Here is a 26,894-nt window from a genome sequence, read left to right as displayed (position 1 = left end):
AATCAGGAGCGGCTTCTCAACCTGTAAGGCGGCGCGGAAGGCGGGCGAGCGGAAGGGCGGCTCCCATTGGTCAGCGCCTCTCACCCCGCGCTTTGCCTTTCCGCCAGCACCGTCCCGCGGAACGTACCACCAGCACCGCGGCGGCGGGGGGGGGTCGGGGTGGTTCGGGGGGCGGGAGCCGCCGGCGTTGGTTCGTCCCGGCTCCATGAGGGATGGGGCGGGGAAAGGCGCTTCCTGCCCGTCATGCCGCGCGCGCTGTAGGTATCTCCCTCCGGTCCGGGCTGAGGGAGGAGGAGGAGGGAGGAGGTTGGTGCCTAATCCAAGATGGCGGTGCAGGAATCAGCTGCTCAGCTCTCAATGACTTTGAAGGTGCAGGAGTATCCCACTCTCAAGGTGGGTGCCGAGCTTCCCCCTTCTTCCCCTCTTCGGAGGAGAGGGGGGAAAAGCCGCTGGCGTCCCGCCGGAACAGCCCGGAGGGGGAGACGAGGGCTTAGCAAACCCGGGCTCCCCTTCCTTCCTTCTTTCCTTCCTTCCCCCTCCTCTCCTCAGAAGCCCCGGAGGTCCCCGGGGTGGGGGTGGGCAGGGATGCCCCACACACACTGCCCCCACCCCGGCTCCGTTTTCCTCCTCTTGACGTCTCGGCTGATGCCGCTCCGGCTTCTCCTCCTCCCATCCCCCTCCGCTGAGGCTGAGGGACGTGCCTGGAATATGCGGCTCTCCCCGGGTGTTTCCCTGCCCTGAGGTGAAGGGGGAGGCCCCCGGGCCAGGCTAAGCACACACACACACAAAAAAGGGATGTTGAGAGCTGGAGGAGCTGCCCGAGGTGGGAAAGGAGAAGCCGGGACATTGTGGAGAGGCGAAGCTGAGGTCTCAGGGGTGATGTGAGGGGTGGGAGAGGGCTGGGATGGAGTCAGGCTGGGGGAGAGGGTTTAGGGAGGCGTGGATGGTGATGGCTCAGGGAGGCTGAAGGGAGCTTTAATTGCTCGTCCCAGGTGATTATCTGCATCTGCGTGGCGTTGTTAGGAGACGTGTTAAAGAGGCAGAGAGTGGGGGTGGGGGGGGGAATATGGTTCCCTGGCTTCTTGGTCCCCCAAAGATGGAGATGAGCTTAAAATGTAGAAAGGGACAAGCGGGCCTGTAGGGACAAACAAGAGAAATACTTATGGTTTGGTAAAAGCATGGGGTGTTTGTTAAGGTGAAGGATGGTTGTGCCCCAAGATCCTGTGGCTGCTCTTTGGATTTAACTGGGTATTGTAAAGCAAATGAAGGACTCGGTGCTGAGCTGTAAGGTCATGCCTGTAAGAACTGTTGAACTGGAAAGATGATGGCTCATAGGAATCGATGGAAACCTTTGTCTGAAGTCTTGTTTTGTGTGTACAGTGGGTCTACCAGGTTAATGGCAATCATTGGAAGGGAGCTAGAAGGAGAACCTCTACTGTAAAGTGCTTATTGAAGCATCTTTCATGAAGTCGTGTCATCATTTTTTCATCTGTAGATTTTTTTGCAAAGTAAACTTTCTTGTACTGAGATGATGCTGTGCTTTCACACACCGGGTACTTGTGTGCTCTTTGTGGTGTTTGTTTTTCAGGCTTTCTTGACTTGTTCTTCATGTACATGTCCTCCCCTGCTCTTCTAGCTTCATTCTACTTACATTGGAGAAGCAGAAGGTGTTGATTGCCACTTCACATATGAAGGCTTCTTTCTGTCATCGTGAACTTCTTTAAAGCTGTTCTTTAAATTTTAAAATAGCACTCTAGCACTTTCCACAGCCATAACAACATGAAGGAATATAAAGTTAAGATCATTTCAAGGCTGCCTGTTAGATGCATTCCAGTTGTTATCACAGCTTTGCTTCTTACATTCCTGAAAAATTACCAGCAGTGAGGATCAGTGAGTTCTTGTTTTGCTGCTTACAACTTAAGATGAATTGTCAAGGTGCCAGCCATTTAAAAGGTAGAGAATATATTGGACTAATTCTTTTATTTCCACAAGCATTCTTTTTCCCTGAAAAATCTTAACAAAAATATACATAAGAGAATGGAATGTTGTTTGTAAAGTTGGGAAGCTAAATAGTAAAATAGTGAAACACCCTTGCATTGAAACTCTTAATTTCCTAGCAGAGGTGATGTTTATTGATTCTTCCCAGCACCCATTCAATTTCTGGGTTGTTCCTGTAATCTTCAATAGCATTTTTCATTGTTTAAAAAACCTGCCAGAACAGTGTCTGCTGAGATCTTTTGAATGTATCTTCCCAAGTGCTCTTAACTGTGAGTCATATATCAAAACATTTTAGTGTTAGCTCCCTGTTAGCAACAGGGAGAAAGGAACACGAAGGCTAAAGTCTCTCAAAGGTTGGTATAAAATCTTATTTTATTCATTGCAAGGCAGGTGCCTACAATTTCTGTGGGACTGGCCCTCTGAATTTTAATTCCAGTTTAATCAAACACTGTGTGAAATGACTGAATTTTTTTTTTTTTCTCTCAATTTAATCCACCAAAACAGTAGCTCAGATTTTTCTTTTGGAGCTCTGGACACCGCTGATTTTCTCTGATGCAAGTAAAATATAAATGATTGTAGACTTGTATTTATATCCTTCCTGTTTCCTCCCTCTAGCTTCCTCATGCCAACATCACTAGATAATAGTTGTGTAATAGTTCTACATTTACAGTATGTTCCACAGAATGCCTTCCCTGTGAAAGAATGCTTAAAACTGCAAAGGGAAATCTTTCTTCCATAGCTGAATTCTGGTTGCTGCAGGAGCAGAAATGCTTCAGCCATTCTTCAGCAGTTCAGCTCAGAGGAAGTAAATAGATTTCTTCAGCTGAATCTTGGGAAGATATTTAAGTGTACAAAATGATACTTGAATATTCTGCCCCCTCCACTCCAATCCCTTCTCCCTTCTCAAGGACAAGAAGGCTGCCAGCTATTCTTCCAAAGTGCTGTGGAATTTTTTTAAAGAAAAAAAAAAAGCCTACTGATAGAGAATTATGCTATTCTCATCTGAGGGCATGTAACATGAAAGCTGGCAGTTTAAAAAGGAATGAATGCAAACATTGTTACTGTAGTTCTCTGCTGAAATACTAATAAACAAGTGATGACAGGAAGCTAGATAATTCATCCATATCTTTGGGAGTGTGAAGAACCATTAAATTCAACAAGCAAACTATAGGCACAGAAACTGGAAGATGGGGGACCTGAAAGCAGGGGTGATCACTTGTGAAAATATTGTTACCTGGGCTGTTTATTGGCAACAGTTGAGGATTAGTGGGGCTGCAACTGTTTTAAAAAGCAGATGATCAAAAGAAGAGCTGTAGAAGCAGGGAATACTTGAGCACCTTCTCAGAACTGCTGTTTGGCTTCTTTTATTGGCAGCTGTGGCAGGGGAAATACTGGCAGCAGATTTAATAACATACTTAATTTCTCGTGGAAATACCATCTTTACCTGATAGCTAAGGAGTGGACCAGAGAGGAGAACAGGATTCTATGAAGTGTATGTTGTTCCTGTCCCCAGCCCACAGAATTGTGGAATAGCTGAGGTTAGAAAGGACCTCTGGAGACAATCTGCTCCTATAGCCTCCCCTCAAAGAAGAGTCAATGAGAGCAGGTTGCTTGGGGCCATGTCCAGGCTGTCCTTGATTAGCTCCAAGATGGAGACTCCAGCCCCTCTAGGCAAAGCTGTTCCAGTGTTTGACTGCTGTTATGAAATTAAAAAAAAACAACTTCTTATACGCATGAAATTTTCAGTGTTTTGGTTTGTGCCACTCTCACCACTGAGATCTGTCTGGCTCCATCTTCTTTACTCTCCTCATCAGGCATTTCTGCACATTGATAAGATTACTGTGGAACCTTTTCATCTCAAGGTGAAACAGTCTTTACTTTCTCCACCTCTCTATTTCTCAGATGCTCCAATCTGTTAGTAATCTCTGTGGCCTTCTGCGTTACATATTCCAGTGTGTCCATGTTTCTCTTGGACTGGAGGCTCAGAACTGGACACAGCACTCCAGATGTCTCATTCATACTGAGCAGAGGGGAAGGACTGCCTTCCCTGACCTCCTGCCACTGGTTTTCCTGATGCAGTGTTGGCCTTCTCTGTCAGGATCCCCAGGTTCTGTTCTGCAAAGCTGCTTTTTGAGCTGTTGGTCTCCAGCAGGTACAGGTGGCCGTGGTTGTTGCTTCACAAGCGTGGGACTTGATGTTTCCCTTTGCATTTCATGAGATTCTTGTTTGTGCATTTCTCCAGCCTGTTGAGGCCCCTCTGAATGGCAACACAGCCATCTGGCATATTAACAATTCCTCCCAGTTTTGTATCATCTGCAAACTTTGGAGGTGTACTCTGACCCAACCTGGGTTGTGAATGAAGATGTCGAACAGTTCAGGTCAACTTCTTTTCCCACCGAAGCAGAAAAGAAGCGAGATTAAACTTTTTGTGTAATTGTTCACTCTATTTTTTTTTCCTTTATGTGAGTTTTTTACTGTAAATTGTTATTTCGAACATAGCCTTGTGCTTTGATATTATGAGCCACAAAGCACTTTTGTCAAAACTTTGAACATATAGCAGCAAAAATTGTTCAGTTGCAGTGGTTGAGGCAGAGCTTGAGAAGGACAGAAGTAACCAAATGTCTGCTGGCAGGGCATCAGTGTACAACAACAACAACAACAACAAGAAGGCACTTCTACATTGCTACCTGATTTATAAAGTGCTTTTCAAGTGGAAAGCTGAAACAATAAGCATAACAGATATTATGAACAGTCAGCTCTGTCCTAACTCGGTCTGAGTGCTTGTATCTCATGCTAAATTTGTCCTCAAACTGAGTCACTGAGTGTGCACAGAATGACCATACCAGGCATTCATGTGTTGATGAATAATGTGCTTCCTGTTTCAACACATCGTGTGTGCAGGTCAGCAAACAAGTGTGACATCCTTTGTGAGGCTTCTCTTCTGCACTCTGCTGCTCTCTGTGCTGCCCTGTCTCAGGAAAAATTGGATACTGTGGGACTTCAGAGGAAGTTTGACATTGGAAAGCAGCTGAAGTAGGAGTTGGCTCCTCGGGGAATTGGTCTCTTCTCCACCCCACGCCTACTCCCATAAAACATATTTTAAAGTGACTAATGAAGGAAGAAAGCCCAGCAAAAGACAATAAATAACTGTTGCCATGAGCTAGAGATAATGCTTGATTATCAATACTCTATTGTTCCTGTAGGAAAGTGCTTCAGGAGAAATAGTCTCAAATTTTACAGAAGACCTACTGTTAGTATCTTCAAAGTGAATATTTATCTGATGTTGCAATTCACAGTTGCAGCATACATGATTTATAGTGTTGTCACAGGACAGTGCCCTGTGATCTTGGGTGTTTGGTTTGTGTATGTTTTCTTGTGTAGATATCATGTATATGTATGGTAGCTAACATGTTGGGGTCTTTAAATGTTGACATAAATCAAGAATATCTTTGAAATAGTTGGTTCTTTGCATAGTGAATGTTTCTAGAGGTGAGGAAGAGGACTAAAGATGAGATTCAAACATTAGCTAGATACCATAATAGGAAAATGCTTCCCAGGTTGGTGTGGTAGGAGTAGAGCTCTCACTGGATGTTTTTCTTATCTCTCTAAACCTCTTCCCACAGCCTTTCAGTTCAGTAGTTCCTACAAAAACGAGCATAATACTGCACCTTTTGGGCCCAGATTTAGGCAAGTACAGTGTTGGCAGATGCATATTTGCTATAAGAGCATGCTGGCAAGATCCATCAGCTTCTGTAAGCTTATTTGTTAACCCAGAATGTGACATGTGCTATGTTACTTGGAATACATTATTGCTTATTTAAATACAGTAAGTTTTTGTTTGGTTCTCTCTATTATGATAGACAGTATATTAACTGCCTTGTTATGATAGCCAGGATATTAACTGCTTCCCAGCTTGCTTTTGGTTCACCTCAGCTTTTTTTTGAGCGCTCTGTGGATTACCTTGATCTTTAAGCTAGGGAGAACTAAAGTGAAACAGATAGTATGTTGAGTAGAACTTAGGTCATTCGTATATTCTTATATAGGTTTCTTGAGTCAATAATCTTCAGTTGTTTGTTTTAGGAGAAATTATGTAATTTCAGCTGGAGTAGTTTATTTTTGAAGCAATTTGATTGGAAATGGGATCTCTAGCCTAAAGGCTCCAGCCAGTATGATCGTGTCTGGACTGTGCAAACACACAGGAGGACAACAACCTCTTTCATTTAAAGAGATGATACTGTGATTAAAATGAACAAATCTTTGGGGAAAAAAAAAAAGGATCAAAACAAATGAAGGGACTTGCTTAGGACACAAACCTGCTTTGTGACCTTAGCTTAGCAACTCGACTGCTTCTTTGGGCTGGGAGGAATGCTGAGCTTTTTGTTAGTACTCAGTTCTACTAAAAGGAGAAAAGCAAAGAAATTTCTTTTGAGGCATGAGGCCAAGATGGCAGCTATGAACAAGTGTATTGAAAATGACTGGTCCCTGGTGTGGCTCTAGACAGGTCTCTAAAATGGCTGTCAATTTGCTTACATAAGGAGGCAAGATAGTTTTATATAACTGTTAAATGGCTTTGTAAAGCACTTAATTTTGTTGTTGGAAGCCTTGTTCAAAACTTTGTAATGTATTCAGGAAAAAGTTATTACTGAAAGGATAGTATTTTGAGGGATTATAGTTGCTTCTGTTGAGCAAGTGTGTGTGGTGCAGATGGATAGTCCAGGAATTTTTGCTGCTAATTCTCTTCTGTATTGAAGTAGCAGCTTTGAATATTATAATGATATTTTCTTTCTAGACACAGCTGCCCTAGAATGTGCAGTACTGGCTTACTGAGTTGTAAAACTGAAATGTTTTTAACTGAGGGGGACTGCTAAGCTTTATACTTCAGAAACATTGAGACTGGTTTTAAAAAGAGCTATTTTTAAAATCCAAATGGTCTGCAGCTGCATTTAGGTTTATTAAATTATTTTGTCTGTTTTGCTCTGTCTCTCAAAGATATCTCTTAATTATCTTCATGCTTGTACCAAATTAAACCTAAATCTTGCCATTATTCTAAGCCTCTCTTTCCTGAAATTTACTACTTCTCTTTTCTTTTTGCTTTCTTTTCCTTTTTGGGTTCTGCCTAGAACAAGAAAAAAATATTACTACTTCAGGATATTGTTAAGGGCTACATACCAGAAGAATTCATTCTGTGAGTAAGTGGTGATACATGTTTTGGATGAGTTCAGTGGCAAATATGCTGACTCAGTTCTGAAATAATCGAAGAGTTATATAGGAAGATGTGAAGTGTATAAAAACACAATTTCAGTCATTCAGCATGAAAGTGCTTAATTATTTTTGGTTTGAGGGAAAATTAGCAAGAGTATATTGTAGCCTATCTCTTTTTTCAGATGGCATCATGTATAATGGATGTCCTCTTCTGTTTTGTTGAAGGTGAGCATGATCTAATTTAGTCTCAAGGAAGCTGCTTGATGCTCAGAGGTGTTTCTCACTGGGTTTGTTTTCTCCTTTCACTGTTTGCTTATTACAGTAATTTAGGAGATGCTTAATTTTTCTTCCATGTTGCTATACTTCCTCTTTCCTCTTTCTTAAAGCAGAGCTAAGTTGTCTTTGCTTCTCTTTTCTTGAAAGACAGTTTCATTGCTGCCCTCCTCTTTCTTTTCCTTACCTACCTTTATTTATAAGGGTATAATGTCTGGCATTTGAAAAAATCTTATGTATACACCAGTCTTCAACTGAATTCTCTTGGAAACCTGTAGATTCATACAAATCTCTGGTACTTTTCAGGTTTTATAAGCTAACACAATTGAGGAGAGGAAGCACATCATTTTTCTGAACCTTAAAAGGAGAGCATAGTTCTGTAATGGTTCCCCCCACCTAATCTGGTAGGACTCTTATTTTATTTTTCTTGAAACCTTTTTCTTCCTACTAGTTGCCTTTCATGTACCTGAAAAGATTTTTAAAAATATGTCAATTCCCTTGAGTCAGTTCACTGGAAAAGAGACACACTGTAGATATTTGCATTTAAAAAATTCAGTGGTTTATATGGCAAGGAGCTGCTTTCAGCTGTGAGCCTGTAACATTAAAGAAGGATGATTCACACAGACATCAGTGAAGTCAGGATATGTGGTTAAAACTTCCTTGCATATGAGCTGGTACTACTCTCAGGTTAGACCTGATTAACTTCTTTCTCCCAAAAACAGTAGGAAATTCAATGCTATTACAGAACTGCAAACCTATGTCAAAGATGCTTGTTTCTGTCTCTACTGCTTTCTGTGAAAACTGGTTTCTAGAAAATAAACCTTTGATAATACCTGTTAACAGGAGGCTGGGGAATGATTAGAGGTCTTACTTTCACCTCTCATTAGTTCTTCCTTCAATTGTGATGACTTTTTTTGAGGTATCACTCTTAATTGTATAACTTCCAATGACCAAATGATATCTATACAAACTGTGTTTTACTATTATTTTCCATTTCCTGCCAACTTGTTTCCTATATGCAGCCACTGTGGGGCAGAAACTCTTGTTAATGTTGTGATCTCATAGAGATTGTTTGGGTTTTGTTCCCCATTCTTATTTGGAATTCTTTAGGCTTGAATCTGCATAATTGAAGAAGGAATATAGCCTGTGTTGTAGGATATGACCAGAGTGGTTTGAGAACTGGTGTGGTAAAGGTCTAATGTAAGGCTAAGGACTTGTGGGAGGAAAAAGGCTTACATTTTTCACAAAAGTTTAATTATGGAAGAAATATGTCCTCCAGTCCTTCAGTGTCACTGTGTACCAGTTAGAAAAACTTGAGGGCAGCATCAGGTTGGTATCTGAAGTTTCCCACAGTATGCATTGCACTCTGGCTAACATTCTACACCTCTAAAGGGGTAGAGATGCAGGATATAAAACTTGATTTATAAATAAGCTTATTTGGCTTGAGGAAAATCTGTTTTGTTTTGTGCTCCCCTTAATTATCTGGGAATTCTCTGACAAATGCTGAAGTAGTATGAGGATTTTTTTGGACCTGACTAACCAAGTGGGGAATAACATATATGGCCTGTATCCGGAACAGCATTGCCAGCAGGTCCAAGGAAGTGATTCTGCCCCTGTACTCAGCCCTCGTGAGGCCACACCTGGAGTACTGTGTCCAGTTCTGGGCCCCCCAGTTCAGGAAGGATATCGAGGTCCTGGAGCAGGTCCAAAGGAGGGCAACCAGGCTGGTGAAGGGTTTTGAGCATAGACCCTACGAGGAGAGGCTGAGAGAACTGGGGTTGTTCAGCCTAAAGAAGAGGCGGCTCAGGGGAGACCTCATCGCTCTCTACAACTCCCTGAAAGGAGGGTGTAGCCAGGTGGGGGTTGGGCTCTTTTACCAAACGACTTTCAACAAGACAAGAGGGCATGGACTTAAGTTGTGCCAGGGGAAGTTTAGGTTAGATATTAGAAAGAATTTCTTTACGGAAAGAGTGATCCGTCATTGGAATGGGCTGCCCACTGAAGTGGTGGATTCTCCGTCCCTGGAGATATTTAAAAAAAGACTGGATGTGGCACTCAGTGCCATGGTCTAGCAACCGCAACGGTGGTTCAAGGGTTGGACTCGATGATCTCTGAGGTCCCTTCCAACCCAGCCAATTCTATGATTCTATGATTCTATATCATTTAATATGACTCAGAAAGGAAACAACACCATGCAAAGATACTGGATTTTATATTTAAAAGAGGTGGTTGTGGATGTGGTTGATAGTTTGTGTTACTGAATGGTTTTTTGAGATACCTCTTACCAGGAACTCTTGAAAGGAAGAAGACAGAAGGTCTTATGTGGATAGGTAATTGGGCAAGCTAAGAATCAAACATCAAGGTTTTGTAGTGGAAGAAGGTTAGTGTTAGGGTTCTGCTTGTGGCCCTGCAAGTACTGCTGATATTCATCAGTTGGAGAACTGCCTAGAAGAGAGTAAAAGCTGAGATGATCCAATTTACTTGTTGTTATGAAGATAATGGAAGTATTGAAGATGCAACCCAAGTGTGAACTGTTAGAGAGCAATAATGAGAGACTGACTAGGTAGGAGAATAGTAGATGCTATTCAATATAGATAAGTGTAGTGTGATGCAGTTTTTAAGTATGGTAGAAAGAAAACCTATCTTAGTCTTATAAATACAGTAACAGAGTCAGAAATTCTTTCATGCTCAGTGGGATCTCAAGGTTACAGTGAATGATTTCTGGGGATGATTAGGTTAACATTGACAGACTTTGGAAAAAAGCCATTGGGAAAGGGAAAGAGAGAATCTCATTAGGAAGCAATGACAATCCACAGTTTCTTCTTTTTTCAAGCAGTACAAGTTATTCTTATTTTCTCCCTTTCCTCATCCTGAAAAAGAATGTAGTAGAACTGGAAAATGTCTACAGAAAGGCAAGAATTATTATAGAAATGGAATAGCTGTCTTCAAAGAATGGTTTAGAAAGAGCCTCTTTAATCTCAAGAGACATGAGAGGCATATAAGAGACTTAGTGTTCCCTTTTCTGCTTCCAAAACAAGAACAAAAGGGTTTCAAATTAGTATAGCAGTTGACAAGTCAAAACCAAGGAGTGTTTCTCCACTCAATGTGTGAGGCTGGGAAATGTTTTGCCAGAGGATGTTGTGGTGCTAAAAGTCATATCAGGTCAAGAGCAACCAGCAGAGTTCATGCATGAGAAACAGCCTGTGGTGTTTCTATTGTAGAACTCCCACTTCTGGCTCAAGAAGCCCAAAAACACAATTTGGCATTAGTGACTTCATGTTCTTGACTATTTTCAAGTGCCACCTGCTTTCTGATTGTTGACAGAGGAGGGACTTATCTGATACTGCCACCCATATCTTAATATGGAGATGAATTTGGTGTCAAAATTAGCAGTAGAGATCTGTGATCCAGTCTCTTTATAGATAAATTCATTAAAAATAAGGTAGGACAGAGCCTCTGCAGACAGAATCTGGGCTAACATCATAGGTAGTTTGAGTTGTTCAGGGTCCTAGTTCTAAAAGTTGGCAAGGGTGGAGACTCCATCTCATTTCTGGGCTGTTGATTCAGTGTTTACCTGGTTAAAATATTTTTTTCTTTATGTCCAACTGGAATTTTCTTGGTCAGCTGTCAGCTCTGCCTTCTTTCCAGAGCAAAAGCTCTGGAACTCTGAGAAAAAACTCTGGCTAACTCTTATCAGTGACCTTCACCTTTAGGTACTGGAAGATGTCTATCAGATTGTGCCACTCCCAACTCCCTGTAGCCTTCTCTGCTCCAAGGAAGCAAGTCTGCCCTTCTCAACTTCTCTTTGGGTTTTGTATCCTCCAGCCAGCTAACCACTGTGGTAACAACATTTTGGCAACATCTCTTCTTTGGCAGGGGAGGAAGTGACCTGAAAACCAGACTCAGTATTCCAGATGCGTCTGCCTGAGTGCTGAGCATAAGGAACAATCACTTCTGTCAGACCTCTGTCCTAAATCTTGCTAATCCAGCCTGGTATGTGGTTAAGTTTCATCACTTCAGGAGTCTTTTTCTGATTCATGTCCAGCCTGGTGTCCATCAGAACCTCTGCAACTTTTTCTGCAGAATGGGTCATAGCCAGTTGTTCCACAGCCTTTGCTAATGGCCTGGGTGGGGAGGTGGGTGCTGTGTGTGCCAGGTGCAGGGCTCTGGTTTCTCCTTGATTTCATTTCATGAAGTTCTTGATGTGTTTCTTCAGCTTCTCATGTCTTCTGAATGACAGCTCTGCATTATCAACCACTCCCCCAGTTTGCTGATGCCTGTGAGCTTTCTGATTGTGTGTTCTATTCCATGGTATAGAACTGCAGATGACATGCATGGTGGGGCTGATAACATTTCGTAGGAGTCAAACAGTTCTTGTAATTGGCCACCAGGTTGCCTTAGAACCATGGACCATCTGTTTTGAGTGGGGTTTTTTTGTCTTATTTCCAAGAAATGAGGTGAGGAAGACCACCCTGTAGTTTCCATGATCTTCCAGGTTCTCATTTTGGAAGAGGCAAGAAACTTGCCCTTTTCAGTCACGGAGGGCTTGTTCACCATGACAACTCCAAGGTGATTGCTTTACTCTGGCAATGAGGGGCTCCCTCCCTTCTGGTCCCTTGTACTTGGATCTTTTCAGCTTGCTTTAGACATCCATGCAAACAGTGCCTTTCTCTTCCTAATCACTTGTTCATGTGTGAGCAGGAAGGCTTAGGAGGAAACCTTACTAGTAAAGGAAGGCATTTGGAGCTGGGATTTTCTGGTGTCTTTGTTTCTAGGGCACAAACTCAATTCTGTAGATGCTCTTCTTTTACTTCATGCTGCTCATCTGCCTATAAAGCCCTTGTAATTACAGTTCCTTATTGTTCTGAAGTCTAGTTGACTAAAATGGACATCATTGGCCATGATGGAAATGAGTATTGGATTGCTAGCTTTTGACTCAAGTGCTTTTCCCCTCTAACACCTCTGCAAGGTGCTTACTCTTGTCCTTAAAGAATAACTGTAATCCACCATTGGTCACAGAGTGTTAATGACAGTAAAAGCTGGAAGTCTAATAGGCTTGTCACAGCTAACGATATGTAAATTTTGCAGCTGTCTCTTGGTCTAAAACTTCAGTTCACTAATATATGGTACTTAAAAATTAAACCATAATTAAGAATTTTTAAAGTTACATTTTCTGGAGCATTGTTTTATGTTCTCCTTTCATTTACTTTCAGCCTTGGAGAAAAAAATAAACTTCTTGGTACATTGTCTGTAAGCTTATTATAAAATTCTGTGGTAGAGCAAACCAGTGCTGGGGAATAGTCTGTTTTGGAGCACAGGAGATGTTTGAGTAACAGAAGAACCAGTGGATCAAGATGCAGTCTACATAAGATGCTTTCTCAGTAAAGAATATAGCAGTTGCAGTTTTTAGCATTTGTAGAATCTAGTCCTGTAAAGCAAGTGTAAAAGTGTACCTGGATATGATATACAAGCATTCTCTAAAAACTGCTGTCTCCATAGTAAGAACTTAACAAGTGCTCATGCAAATTATTAAAAACTCTGGTAAGCTATTTACTGTCAGTTTCAGTTGTACAAATAATCTTACTGCAACTTTAAAGTAATTTCCCTTGTTAAGGCACACTAAAATTATGTTTAGCAATGTATTTATTTGTATTTATATCGGAGTATAAAGTAAAGCAGTTCAAATCTTAGCCTTTTCCACACAGGATGTTCATGGCTTTTTTGGGGTAGGAAAAAAACCCCAATATTAAAAGAACTCATTGCACCTAGACCCATTATAAATGATATATAATGATGCTGGCTGAAATTGAAAGTCCAATTGTTCTAAATGTCATATGAACACAGACTCTGCCAGAACTTTGCACTCTAAAAAGACAGAGCATGGGAAACAGGAACTGTTACTGCTCTTGTGTGCAGATAAGAAACTAGGGGAAAGAGAGATTAAAGCTAGATTTTTTATTTATTTTTTTTTCAGACTGACTAGATCTGTATGTCCAGTTAAAATGACTGCTTAAAATTTAACAGAAAATACTTCTTGTAGTCAAATGGATACCTCAAATAAATAGTAACTTCTGAAAGTAGTATTTTCACTGTGGTGTGGAAAGCTTGCACAGACTGCATTGAAGTAACTGAAGGAAAAGTTTTTCAAGTAATAGTAAGAAAAATGCAGGGGGGAAAGGGAAGAAGTTGCCTTAATGCTGACATCTGTGCAAAAGCATGAGATAATATCAAAATAATGACCCCCAAAACACCAGTTCTGTTTGTGGCATTTAAACCTTTTATACTTTTTATGGGAATGGAGAAGGAAAAATAAGAGCTAAATATGGAAAAAAATATGGTTATTTTGTAGTTGTTGAAGCCTATTGTGATGTGTTTTGTGGTTTGAGTTTTGGGAGGGTTGCTGGGATTTTAGGGAAGGATGTATAAGGAAAAGAACTGTGCTAGCTTGATACTTCCTGTGGCAAAGGCTTGTTCTGATATTTGTGTTTAGTTGGAGATGCCAAAAAAAGATTAAATAGATAATTTCTGTCCTGAGAGGAAGGGCCCTTTCATATCTTATCAGGAGTATCCTTGTGTTATACTTCTACAAATAAAAGCAACCTATTGTAGGTCATACAAAGCCTTAAAAACAAGTACTTTGGTTGATCTCCCTTACTTTGAACCAAAACTGTCTCTCAGTGCATCTCTAATTGTGAATTGCAATGATTATGTAGTAACCTCTCTCCTAATAGAGCCTAATAGGAGTGGACCCTGGGGATACTTTATTGCATTGCAAATGATTAGAAGGAAGAAAATGGAAGCAATCTTGATATAATTGATTAGAAGTGGTATACTTCAAAGATTTGTAATCAAACATATACATCATATGTACCAAACAGAACACTGATTTGCATTTCCTGTTTTACCTTTAATATGTGTAATCTGATTGCCAGCTAAATTATACCTTTGATTAATCAAGCAATCAAGATTCTGATAACTACTAGAAAGAAATTGGATATGGATGAAATAAGTGTATAACATTGGAATGTGCTGAGTTCTAAAAGTTCTCTTTCCATGAGGAAATGAGTTATAGAGCTTCCTCTTATGCTTGTCACACTAGTGGAAGCAACATGTCAAGGAATTACACCTTATAGGAATTCTTAGAGGGACTTAACAAACTTAGTCATGCAGTATGGGCTTTTTTTGCTAAAGGAAAACCTACATGGAGTTTGTCTTAGCATTCATTACAGTTCTGTTGGAATTAATATTAAAAAGTAGTCCTTCATGGATAGAAGTAGATGGACTTATTGGATTGCCTGAGTAACCATTGGTGTACTAAATAATTTTTTCAGTAGCTACTATACATTTTATATATGTCTATATATTTATATAAGAGTCTCAAAAGCGACTCTTTATGTACTGAAGGAAAGAAATGTAAACTTTAAAAGCATGGTTGGAAGGGTGGTCTCTTAGCTGTAGCGAGCTTGTAGCTTTTTCAGACACACTTTTGTCTTTGCTTTCTGTTCACACTCAACTGTTTCCATCAGGGCTTGCTACAGTCAAAGCAGGATAGGTGTAATTCGTACCAGAAAAGAATCTACCAGCTTTTATTTCCTGTTACTTTTTTTTTCCCCATCATCTTTGAAGTTTTAACTCCTTGCTGGGAGGGATTTGATACAAGAACTCAAGTTTTGTTAATAACCTGTAATGTCCTGGAACCTCTGTATTATTCTGTATTGTATGAAATCATTGTGGGGTTTCTTTTCAACTCTGGAAGACCTGACTTCCTAGATTTAAAAGTCTAATGAGTTGTTACTTCTCATGTAGGTGCCATATGAAACCCTGAACAAACGGTTTCGAGCTGCCCAGAAGAACATTGATCGAGAGACGAGCCACGTGACAATGGTTGTGGCAGAGCTGGAGAAGACACTGAGCAGTTGTCCTGCTGTGGATTCAGTTGTTAGTCTCCTGGATGGAGTAGTTGAAAAACTCAGTGTTCTGAAACGAAAGGTGAGTGGTCTTCTACCACTTTTGGTGGCTTTGTCTTTACAAAGTTGACAGGAGTGTTTTTCTGCAATACTGTTTGCTTGGATTCCTTTTTTTTCAAGATATAGATATTACTGGCATTGTAAACAAAAGCCTTAGAATGCACAGCAAAACACCAAAACTTACTGTCTTGCTTTATTATGCTTCTGAAGAATAAGTATAAAAAACCCTCCATTGAGAGGCAAAACTAGTATGTATTTTATACCCCTGAAAAGGAATTTCTCTACTCAGAAAAGAAATAATAGCAAAATAAATTGTCTGTATCAGTTTCTGCTTGTCTAATAGAAGGGCTTGTGTGGTAGCATTGATTAATCACTTGAGGAGTAAAAACAGGTAGATGAGTCTGAAAAATGTTTAAACCCTTTGGGGGATGGGATGTGGTTATATGCAGTGTTGAGGCTTCTGAGCCTAGGGAAGTGCAAGTTGTAATGGATTGCATCTTTGTTTTGCCTGAATCTGGGACTAAATTTAAGTAGTTTATTCTCTCATACAGTGACCCCCTCCCCAGCCAAAGAGGGAATTTAGGAAGACACAGATTTAATGAAATAACAAAGCTAATACAAGTGCCAACATAAAGTCTATGAGCTTGTACTCAGCCTAGTCCCCTGGTGTAGCAGAGGGAGCAGCCTGTGATGAGGGAAGGGAGCCAGGAGACAAAACTCCCCACTCTCAGCATCCCTCCCCCTTTATAATGAGCATGAACTCCCCACCCTCTTTATACCTCCCTCTTGCAATGAGCATGAGGTAAGTGGTGTGGGATACACCTGAGTCAGCTTGGGTCAGCTGCCTGGACTTAAGCTCCCAGCTGATTTGGGCTGCTCATGGAGGCTTGTCCTTCAAGACTGGCCTAAGAGTCTGTCCCAGTGAAACCAGGAAAATTGTTACTTGGATGCTTTATATAAACACAAACCTTGCAGGTTGGAAGGTTTCTAGGTAATAGTACTAAAAGTATTTTAAACAAAGTTTAGCAAGGTTACTTGCTTTTAGCTGTTAAGCTTGAGCACTTGTATGAAATACAGCTAAATGTTCATGCCTTTCCCACATCTTAAGAATGAGTTGAAAACATGAACTACATAGTATAAGCAGTCCTTATTTTGGATGGGAATATTATTCATCCTGAGACTCATCGGAACACTTACTTGGAATAAATCTTGCAGAAAAATGAAAATAGCTCTGTTGCCTGGCTTTAGAGCAGTGCTTCTCCAAAAGTAAATAGATGAAACAAATGGTAGCAGAGTCATTTCATTAAAACTTAAATGAAATAACCAACAGATATAAATCTTGAGACTATATTAAGTGGAGCGTCAAAATACCTTGGAGGTTTGTAACATGAAAATAACACTGTCATGTATGTTGATTTGGGGTTTTCTGCTTGAACAGGTTAGCTACGTGTTGAAAAGCTGTTCTGCAAAAGGCTTCATAAATCTAATTGCTGTTTTCATCTTTAGTTTGAGACTTAAAAGGGGTCTTGAAGGGTATGTTTTCTTTACATCTCTGTTACTTAAGGAAATTACTGCTGTTTCAGAAAGGCGTTAGATTTTTCTTGTAGGTGTGTAGCAATGATGTGGAGGAGTGAGTTATTTACTTCTTAAATCTTTACTGACTGTGGGGGTGTGTCTGGAGGCATTGCTTGACTGTTTTGGGTGCAAGCCTCCATTTTAGTGTAATTGCTCATTTGTTTTTGACTGCCTGAAAGACTGTGGGGAATCTTATAGCTGCTCAGAAAAAAACAAAAGGCCAAAAAAAAAAAATCTCAACTGTTTGACAGCAGAGCCTTCTGAAATACAATGGTCTTGTTTCAACTCCAAACCTTCAACTCCAAATATCTTCTCTGTAATCTCTGCCCCGAGCAAAAGGATTGTTTTCTTTAGGGCCTTTGGACCCATGTGGGATCTCTGTTTCCTCCTGTGTTTAGACAAGGATCTGATGAAACGCTGAGATGGCCATAATAGAATTAGATGGTTCCTTTATTTAACACCTTACTCACTCTCAAAACAGAGCTTTTAAACACAGCAGGTTTCTTGGGTTCTGAAAATGAGCATGAGGAAACACAGGCTTTTGAGTTTTTCCTTTTGTATCCTGTTTAATATGCTTGTTCTCAAGTTCTATTAATGTCCAGCAGGGCAAGCCCAGATAGACTTTTCTTCAGAGGGTTCTGAAAAGGATTCGTAGCCTTTTCTGAATGCACTAGAAGGACCAAAAAATCAGCAAGAGCTGTGTAAGTCCAGACACAGAACTGTACAGGGAGAGCCCTTTGGAATGAGAAGGGGATTGACCCTTGTGCCTGGCTGCCTTGAATTCTCCTGTTTGTAATGAGTGATTATTGAGCTTGTCTTCACACCTTATCATACTGCAGGCATCTAACAAGTTAAAGTGATTTTTGTGTTTGCTTGCTGAATAGGATAAGACTCAGTTCATGATTTAAAACACTGCTCTCCAAACCATGTGTTACAAAGCAAAGCTAAATTCAGTAATAGATATAACTCAGATTTCAGTAATAAAAATCACTTGGGTTTTAGATGTTTGCATGAATTTTATTAGAAGACTATCTTGGATAGTGACTAGGGTTTTAGATACTTGAATTTGGTAGGAAGGACCAGATCAATCAGGATTAATTGGGGCAAATGCTGGGTGTGCTTTTCTTGCACAAGTTCATTTTGCTTTTCAAATATTGCTCTTTCCAGCAGTGTGTATTCATAATAAAAGCAATTAGAACCAACCTATGCTTCCAGAGCTGGAATCCAAGGATGATTCTGTAGTAGCCTGAATAGTTTGAGTAGTGGGAAGGTAGCTGTGCCAGCATGGAGTGCAAAGTGGGCTGGTAAGAGCCAGCCAGGTGATTTTGTCTGTGCATGCTTGGCAAACCTGAATGGACTTTCCTGTTGCCATAGCTGTGCAGTTATTCAAATACAGACCAGTTGAGTTTACAGTCACCACAAGTAAGGCAATCCAACCTGAAATTGCATCATTGGTGATACATTGAAGATGGGAAAGGTACTAAGCCTCCATTTTTTTGGTTTGCTTTTACCTTAGCAAGCATATAAAAGTGCTGCAAGCTTGCTTGTCTTCTGGCCTGGCATGACCCACTGTTGTCATGTGCTGTATACTGAGTCAGCTAGCTTTAAATTATGCTATGTCTGTAAGAAAATTGCCTGGTAAAAATTGCAGTATAACTGATGTTGTGAAGATATAGGGGCAGGTGTGTGTTTTGCACTGTATATGCCAATACTTGATTTTTAAAAAGATATTTTGTTTCCTTTGGACAAATTTATTGTCCTAACTAGGGCTCTTAACACCGATCCTGAGTAGTGGAGGTAAATAAAATACCAATTTTTTCAAAAATTATAAGCTTTGTTAAACTAGCTCTTAAGATCCTGGAATTAAAGATGCCAAGAGGCCAAATGTTTATATAATTTTCGCTATTGCGTGACTGATTAAAGTGGCTCCAGTGTATTAGAAGTAATGTGGGTTTACTCTGCATCACTCCCCACTAGAACTAATTCAGCAGGACAGCTGCTTGAGGAAGAAGCCATGCATAGGTTAGAGGTGGAATTTCATTATTTTCAACTGTTTGGACCAGATGATTGCAAATCTTCACAAAGGACTTTTCAGCCTCATACAGTGGTTGCTGCTTGTAGACGAGACATTGCAGTTTTCAGACTAACTGTGCATTAAGAAGGAAAGTGCATATAATCAATGTCAAGTCAAAAATCATTTATATGCAAGAATAGAATATCTTAGAACTGAACAAACCACACTGGGAACTATATGGGCACTGCTATAGGCACTGTACCACTATACACACTTCTGGGAGTAACTGTATAGTATTTAAAGAATGCTCACCAACAGTCCTTACTGTATTTTGCTTTAAAAGCAAGTTGAAAGTCCATAGTCCTTACTCTTTTTTTACTTTTTAGGCAGTTGAATCAATCCAGGCAGAAGATGAAAGTGCAAAACTCTGCAAACGTAGAATTGAACATCTGAAGGAGCACAGTAGTGACCAACCAGCTGCTGCAAACATGTGGAAGAAGAAACGTATGGATCGTATGATGGTGGAACATCTCCTACGCTGTGGCTACTACAATACAGCTGTAAAACTAGCAAGACAAAGTGGTATTGAGGTTGGTAGCAAAGTCCACTAGCTAGTAAACCAGTAGTAAAGAGGAAGTTGGCAAATAAGAACAAGATACTTTAGCCCTGTAGCAGCTATTTTAATGTATTAATGTGCCTTTATTACTCATGTTTATCTGCTAATCTTTTTAGGTCTGAATTTATTCTCCTTACTTGATATAAATAATATAAATATAAATAATACTTTAATGTATTAGGTCAAAATTGAAGGCATAACTTTTTGTTACAAATTAAATGCTTTAAGATAAATGGCTTGCCCTATTGAAACTTAGAATAATTCTCAAGTGTTATTCAGAATTTCTTGTTAGATGCCTTTAGGCTGCTGATTAAACAATTGGGGGAGCTTCCCATCTGTCTAGCTATGCTTAGATGATATGCATAGGTGCCCAGACTGAGTAGAACAGCATATGCTGATTGCAGGAGCAACTGTTTATTGTATCATCCTGATATTTAATGAGTTGAGAGGGAAATTTGCTTCTACTTTAGAAACTATTGATACAGTTTGGGTTTTTTACCAGTGTATTTTGCATGCTCCGTAGAAACATTTTTGCTGTTTTGCTAATTTCAGCATCTACATTTCTATGCTTGTAATTTTTCTGTTCAGTGGTTATTTAGTTGGCTTTGGTTCCATCTCATATTTATGAAGTGCTTATGGTACTGTGACTAGTGTGATTATTAGTGTGATTATTAGTGTGATTATTAGTGTGATTATTAGTGTGATTATTAGTGTGATTATTAGTGTGATTAGTAATACTTTGGAGTTTGTGTACCTTGATGTAGATTTGTGCAGAGCAATGAATCCATACAGTGGTACTTTGACAACCCCAAGGATGTTAAAACTGATTCTTCAAGAATTTGCTGTTTATTTAGAGAAATGTTTTGCTAATTTTGGGGAGCATTTGCTATTTGATCCTCAGTAGACCTTTAGTTCTTCTGATTTTCCTAGTTCTGGAAGGTATGCAGCTCTTCTGGTTCAAGTCTTTATTGGAGAAAGATTAAGGTGCTGAGAGTTGTTGATGTTTCCCCTTGTTTTCAGCAGGAGCTCATCTCCTGCTGAATCATCATGTTTCCATACCTACTAGGTCTGCTGAAAAAGCACTATGGAAATATTTTCCCTTTCATAGCAAGTTTTGTTATGCCTGATTAAGTAATGCTTTGGTTTAGATGTGAGCATGGAAGTATGTCATGATACACTGCAAGACCATGTGATACAAAGCATTGCACTTGTGAAGCCTTAAAGCTTTTCATTCTGTTTGCTGAACAGGAATTTTTGTGTTTGAAAAAAACCAGAAGTTTTAAATAAGCTTATCTTATTTCTGCCCTCAAGCCTAATTTTTATTTGCATAGCACCAGAGTAACTTGACAGAACTTAGTTGCAGATGTTGAGTTCACTCAGGCCACATTTCTTCTAGGTTGTTACAATTCATATAATCATGGAGTGACTGGGGCTGGAAGGGACCTTAAAGATGATTGAGTTCCAATCCCCTGAATGGGCAGGGACACCTCCCACTAGACAAGTTTCCTCAAGGCCCTTCCAGCCTGGCCTTGGACACTTCTTCCCAGGGAATCCTGTTCCAGTGTCTTGCCAAAAATTGCACAGTTTGCTCAACGTTACAGTTTAAATTTTTGCTAAATGAGCAGTGTCTCTCAACACTGTACTCAGTCTTTCTTACTGTATGGTGATACTCATTGTGAACAGCTTTTAAAACCCTTAAGATTCTCAGACTTGATCATTATACAGAATTTGTGGCTTTGCTTGCTTAATAAGACAGCTTCTCTGTTTCATTGTGTGCCTTTCTTGCTGAAGGATTTAAGGATTGAAAAGTTCTCTCATGCTCAGTGATGTAACTTTTCTTTAGAGATTACAAAATATAACAATGTTTTGCTCTCATCCAAAGTAATGTTTGTTTGCTGTAGTCTCAACTGCAATTTTGGTAAATATTTTGACCACTGCAGGCACATACACATTGTTGTATAGAGAAACCTGGTCATGTTTATTATGTGTTTTATTGTTACAAAGACAATGTTTTTACCACTGGCTAAGCACAGTACCATAGGCAGGAACTTGAAAAAAGGAGGAAGCTTTGTTCAACTTGTTCACCTGTTCAGATGTGAGGCTGGTGGACAAGTTGAGCATGATCCAGCAGTGCTCTTTTGTGGCAAAGATGACTCCACAGCACTTGGGGTTGCACTGCAGGGAAAAGGTGGTGATGCAGCCCCTCTGCTCAGTGCTGGCCAGACCCATCTGGAGTGCTAAATCTGGTTCTGGGCTCCTCAGCAGACATTGGGTATGGAGTCTCCCTGTACTTGGAGATATTCAAACACAGATCAAACTGGACAAGATCCTAAGTAACATTTTGTAGGTGATCCTGCATAGAGCGGGGGGACTACACAACTTCAGAGCTCCCAGTCTCAACATTTCTGTGATTCTGTGTCAACGATTGCATGCCAGATGGCTCAAAATATCCTCTGCTGCTGCATGAAAAGGCTGAAGGAATATTGGCTCTTTCGATTTCAGTTGCTGCTTGTGGATCCACATTTAAGCATCTTTCAGTAGCTGTTAGACCAGTCTTGGGAGCAAGTCTCAGCCTGCTTGTTTGAAGTTCCTTGTGTGGCTTCTGAATGCTGCTGAGGTTCTTCATGGGTGGAAATAGTTTAGAAAGCATTCTGTTTCAGTGACCAAAAGCAACCCATTAAATGATTCACATTTGCCAGTTGTACCCAGCAGACAGTTGGACTGAAAGATTGGTTGTGCACCATACTGTCCCATTCTAGTAGTTATTGATGGACTGTGACATTCTAGGCTGCTTGCTAAATTAGGTACCTTCATAGGAATTATATTCTTGATTTTTTTTTGTCATGGAAGGGAAGTGCTTAGAAGCAGTGATTATAAACTGGGAAGCAAACAACTGCAGAAATGAATGCTGAATGTGAAAAATTATAGGGAAGCTTAAATGTGAGAGTTGCAAACAAGCTCAAGTTATTCCTAACTAGTGGGCAGCATCTATAAACAATATGTTCTGAGGCAATATGAGAAATAAGCTACAAGCATGTAATGTGTGTGATATATCTTTAAATGAAAGTAATGCTCCTTGGGAAAGTAAACCAAAAGTGAGCAATATTAAAACAAGAGCTGACAGTCAAGGACAGAAATGTCATGTTTGTGCCAAAGTAAATATGAGGGGGAGAGGATTCTATTGAGGACTCTGTTCTTGATGTCTTCTGGCTCCCAAATGATGTGAAAAACAGTTTAGGTTGAACATATAAACTAGATGTTAAGTTATGTATGTTGTTAACATACAAATGAAGTTCATCAGTATCAGCTTGTTGCATTTAGTAATGATCTTATTTTGACTCTGTTATGACCTTGGAGTGCAACACCAATAAAAAAATGCATATTTTCATCTGCAGAGTGATATATTCAGCTAGCTGGCAGGGTTGTCTCTTAACCTGAATGTTGATATTCCATGTTCTGCTACATTAAATGCTATCTCATTTCCATGCCATTAATTGATAAGGCAAATCTCGTTTCAGAAATGTGGTGTTCCAGTAAGAAGTTGGTTGGTGTTTGTAGATAAGTTTTATAATTAGGCTAGATATGTAGATTTATTTTTTTTTTTCTGATTTTAGAGGTAGGTGTCAGTTAAAATTCATGCCTTTTCCAGCCCTTTTAATAGGCTAGGAATTAAAACCCATGTAAAGTGCCTGTGTTCTTTGCTTAATTATGTGGGTTTTGCCTGTATGATTGAAAACAAACCAGTATTCTGCCAGTCTCTCTCATCATATGCTCTCTTTTTCTGCCTTTATTTAGTTTCTTTTAGTAAAAAATGCCCATAATGTACAAAGGTTGGAGAAGTACCCTGGATTTAAACCAAGTGTCTGTGTGTTAGTGCAGGGAACAAATTATTGAAATCTATAAAGCAATGTGCAACAAAAGAACTGCTACACCCCTGGAGAGGGTGGGCTGGGGCACTGTAAGGTTACAGATGTAAGAGAGCACTTGAGCTGAAATAGCACCTTAAAATTGCTTAAAACTTGTTAACTTGACCTTTCATCATGGATGAAATGCTAATAAAAGTTTTGCAAATTAATGTTAGATCAGTAAGTAGATGCATCATGCCTCAAAGATACTTAACTTGCCATTTGCATTAATACCACAGTGTGCTTATTGCTTTTGAGAGTTGTGGAGAAAAAAAATGTGATTATTCCATTGACTTAAATTTAGTCTAGACATAGGACTGTTGCAGACATCAGCTTGTATTGGAAGAGCTTTTTGCCTCACTTCAAGCAGTATTAAACCGATTGACAGCAGTCCTGAAAACTTAAGTTTTCTTGATGTGGCAGTTTGGATCATCAGTTTTTGTCACTGGTGTCCTTATTGAGCACAGCTTCTGTATCTAAATGGCTATTCCCTAAAAAAAGAGTATCAAAAATTGCAAAGCCATTCTGAAAATAGTTCAGTATCTTTCAAAGTGTTATTGTAAATATATTTTTTAAAACAAATTTTAATTAATATAAATAAAAGAAATAGTAGTCACTGTCAAAGCTGATTATCTTCCATTCTTCTGTCTCTCCAATTTGGTCCATTTCTTCCTCTTTCATTACTGCATAAATGCATCTTCAAATTTTGGTTATGTGAAAGCCATTTGGAATGGGTTAGCTTGAGTATTTAGGATGGTAACTGCAACAAATTTGGTTTATTCTTTAGTCCTAATTTTCATAGGGGAAGTCATGAAAACTTACTTGGTGTCCTTAGGAATAAGAATTCCAGTCAAGTTGCATTGCATTTAACCAAGTACCTGATCTCCTCTTCATGCTCTTCTGCATCACTGTGCCTGTTTTCAACCCCAAAGTTAAGGGCTCTTTTCTTTCTCTCAACACTGAAATGGATCCTTCAGCTGTGACCTCAGTAGGAGACTGCTGAAATATTTTTTACTGTGTGTTAACAGGGAAAAAAACCTAGGTGCTGGAGAGGATGCAAAGAAGGGCAGCTAGGTTGATTTAGGGGTCTGGAGAACAAGTGAGAACAGGTGATGATTTTTGATGATTCTTTGACTCTATGATTCTGTGAATGAATAGACTATCACTGTGGCAGACTGAAAGGCATGGAAAAAATGTGTGTGCTTTGATACAGCTCTGTTGCACCAGTCTTCTCCCTAAAGACCTGACAAGGCTACTCAGATATAACTTGCATATTTAGATGAATTAAGTGTGAAAACTTAAATCTCAAGCAAAACCTTAAAACCTAAGAAGCTTAAAAAATCCAGGAGTGAAGCATAAATCTAAACTTAAATCTCAAATAGCCATAACAAATCAGCTACATGATTCATTTCCAGAGCATTGACTCATTAAACTTTCAGTACCTGAGCAGGGTGGGTGACAGTAATATGTGATTGTTTTAGGAAGAAATTCATAGGAGTCTTTAGCAAACTTGGGGTTGAATGAAGAAAACCATACAATGATCAAGTTAAAAGCTGAATAAATACTTCTTTTAACAATCCTACCACTGTACCTTTAGAAATCTTCCTTGTTAAGACACATACTCCAAGAATAGCTTGTAGGCAGACACAAATATGTGCTAAATTAATTAGTCAAAACAAGTTGATATCCATAACACTTCACTTTTAAATAGGCAAATAATACACAGCATAATGCTTGCATGTGTTCTTTGCTTCACTGTCATGCAGAACAAATGGAAGCTGACTTTGTAAATGAGTGCTGAATGGCAAAAGGTGTCTTTTGTCTGCAGCTATTCATTGTGTCCCTCTTCTATGACTTGCTGTTCCCACAGTAGAGATGTTTGAGAAAAATACATATGAAGGAGTTCCTGAACTGGAACAAGTTACTGAAAGGTGCCAGGATGTTAACCTGTGCCTGTTTTGAGCTTCCTTCAAGTACTAGACTATAGACAAGCAACTCTGGAACTCCTTTAAATATGTGTTGGCTGTTCTTAGTGTAAGCATGGCAACGTTAACTACATTGGTATAATGAATGTCTGGGTGTGGTCATCTGAATTTCAAAGTGCTGTAATTCCTGAACAGCCTTACATTTGAAGTTTGTCTCGAGCATCTTTGGGAATTAGAATTATGCAAATGTAGAATAGTCAAGATCAACGCAGAATAACAAACTTTCTCATTACAAATCATTTGATACTGCAGAAGCCAAGAACATGCTGTGATGTTGAATGTCTATTTTTCCAAGCCTTTTTGGCAAAATGGTTTTCCTATAGCATGTCATAACAGAGCTAATTTATTACACAGTAGTCTGGAAGGTTAGTAATTCAAGAATGATTCTTGAACTGAAATTTTGTCTGAAGGCAGAATGGTGTTATCACCTGTAGATTGCCTAGATATGGAAGAAGTTTGGTTTACATTATTCCTCTGAGATTTTTCTCATTGTACATTCTTCTTGTCAGACATTCCTTCGAAGTCTAAATGTTACTTTACCTTTAACACTTTTTCTTATTATACCAGATGACAGTTCACTTTGTGTAGATGTGTGTAGCTGCTAATACAGACTAATCCTGCCTGGACAAAAGCTGCAGGGCTTGTGCTCATCTGGCAAAGGATTAGTTGCTTTTCCTTTACTAGAAGAGGTTACAACAGAAAATTGCCAAGGTAGAGCAAAGACCAATTTTCTGCCCAATGATGCATCTTCAGCTCTGGAGGCTTTGTCGCATTACTCCAGTGTAATCATTTCTGACTCTGCTGAGCAGGGTGTAATGTACTGCAGGATAAGGTGCAGCTATTTGCTGAGCTACAAAAATTGCTGAGCCAGGAGTAGAGGATGCATTGGGAAAACAGCTTGCTAATGACCAGCCCAACTGCTAGCTGCAACTGGGAGGCTCTGCCAAAGGGGCTCATGTGCAGGAGCAAAAGTAGGTGGCTGAAATGTCTCTTCATTTGGCTCTGGAGTAGTCAGTACCAGAATATGTATAGTTTTGGTGACCATGCCTTAAAAAGGCTATTAAAAAATTGCATATGATTGGAAAATATAAGGGGATGAGTGCTCTCACTAGGTATGAGAGCAAAATTCCTGTAATAAGAACTTCATAATTTAGTGCAGAAATGCTTTGAGAGTAAACAGTACATGGAATCAGAAGTCAGAAAAATGCAAGTTTGAAATCAGACAAAAGGTTAAACATAATCACTGAAACCAGCTACCAGGAGAATTACCAGCATCTCCTAATGTTAAAAGACAATCTTCCTACAGATCATTGATAGAAGTTACTGGGATCTTTCTAAAATAACCAGATAAAATTAAAA

General features: G+C 39.7%; 1 protein-coding gene across 8 annotated transcripts in view; it reads left to right on the top strand.

Moving 5' to 3' along the window:
• Positions 1–232: 232 nt before the first annotated feature.
• MAEA (macrophage erythroblast attacher) overlaps positions 233–26,894 on the top strand; it is a 48,825-nt gene continuing 22,163 nt past the window's right edge. For 2 of the 8 annotated variants that reach the window (XM_030450567.1, XM_030450565.1), the window contains exons 1-4: positions 233–393; positions 7,780–7,877; positions 15,280–15,462; positions 19,416–19,619. In XM_030450567.1, coding sequence (XP_030306427.1) covers positions 15,355–15,462; positions 19,416–19,619 — 312 coding nt within the window. In that variant the 5' untranslated portion in view covers positions 233–393; positions 7,780–7,877; positions 15,280–15,354. Of the gene's footprint in view, positions 394–7,779; positions 7,878–11,257; positions 11,467–11,523; positions 11,610–15,279; positions 15,463–19,415; positions 19,620–26,894 lie in introns of those variants that run through there. The other 6 variants (XM_030450562.1, XM_008501853.2, XM_030450563.1 and 3 more) reach the window with 5 other exon arrangements.

Source organism: Calypte anna, chromosome 4B (genome assembly GCF_003957555.1).
Source record: "Calypte anna isolate BGI_N300 chromosome 4B, bCalAnn1_v1.p, whole genome shotgun sequence".
In the NCBI taxonomy this organism is placed as follows: domain Eukaryota; kingdom Metazoa; phylum Chordata; class Aves; order Apodiformes; family Trochilidae; genus Calypte; species Calypte anna.
This window is presented reverse-complemented; position numbering and strand designations above follow the sequence as displayed.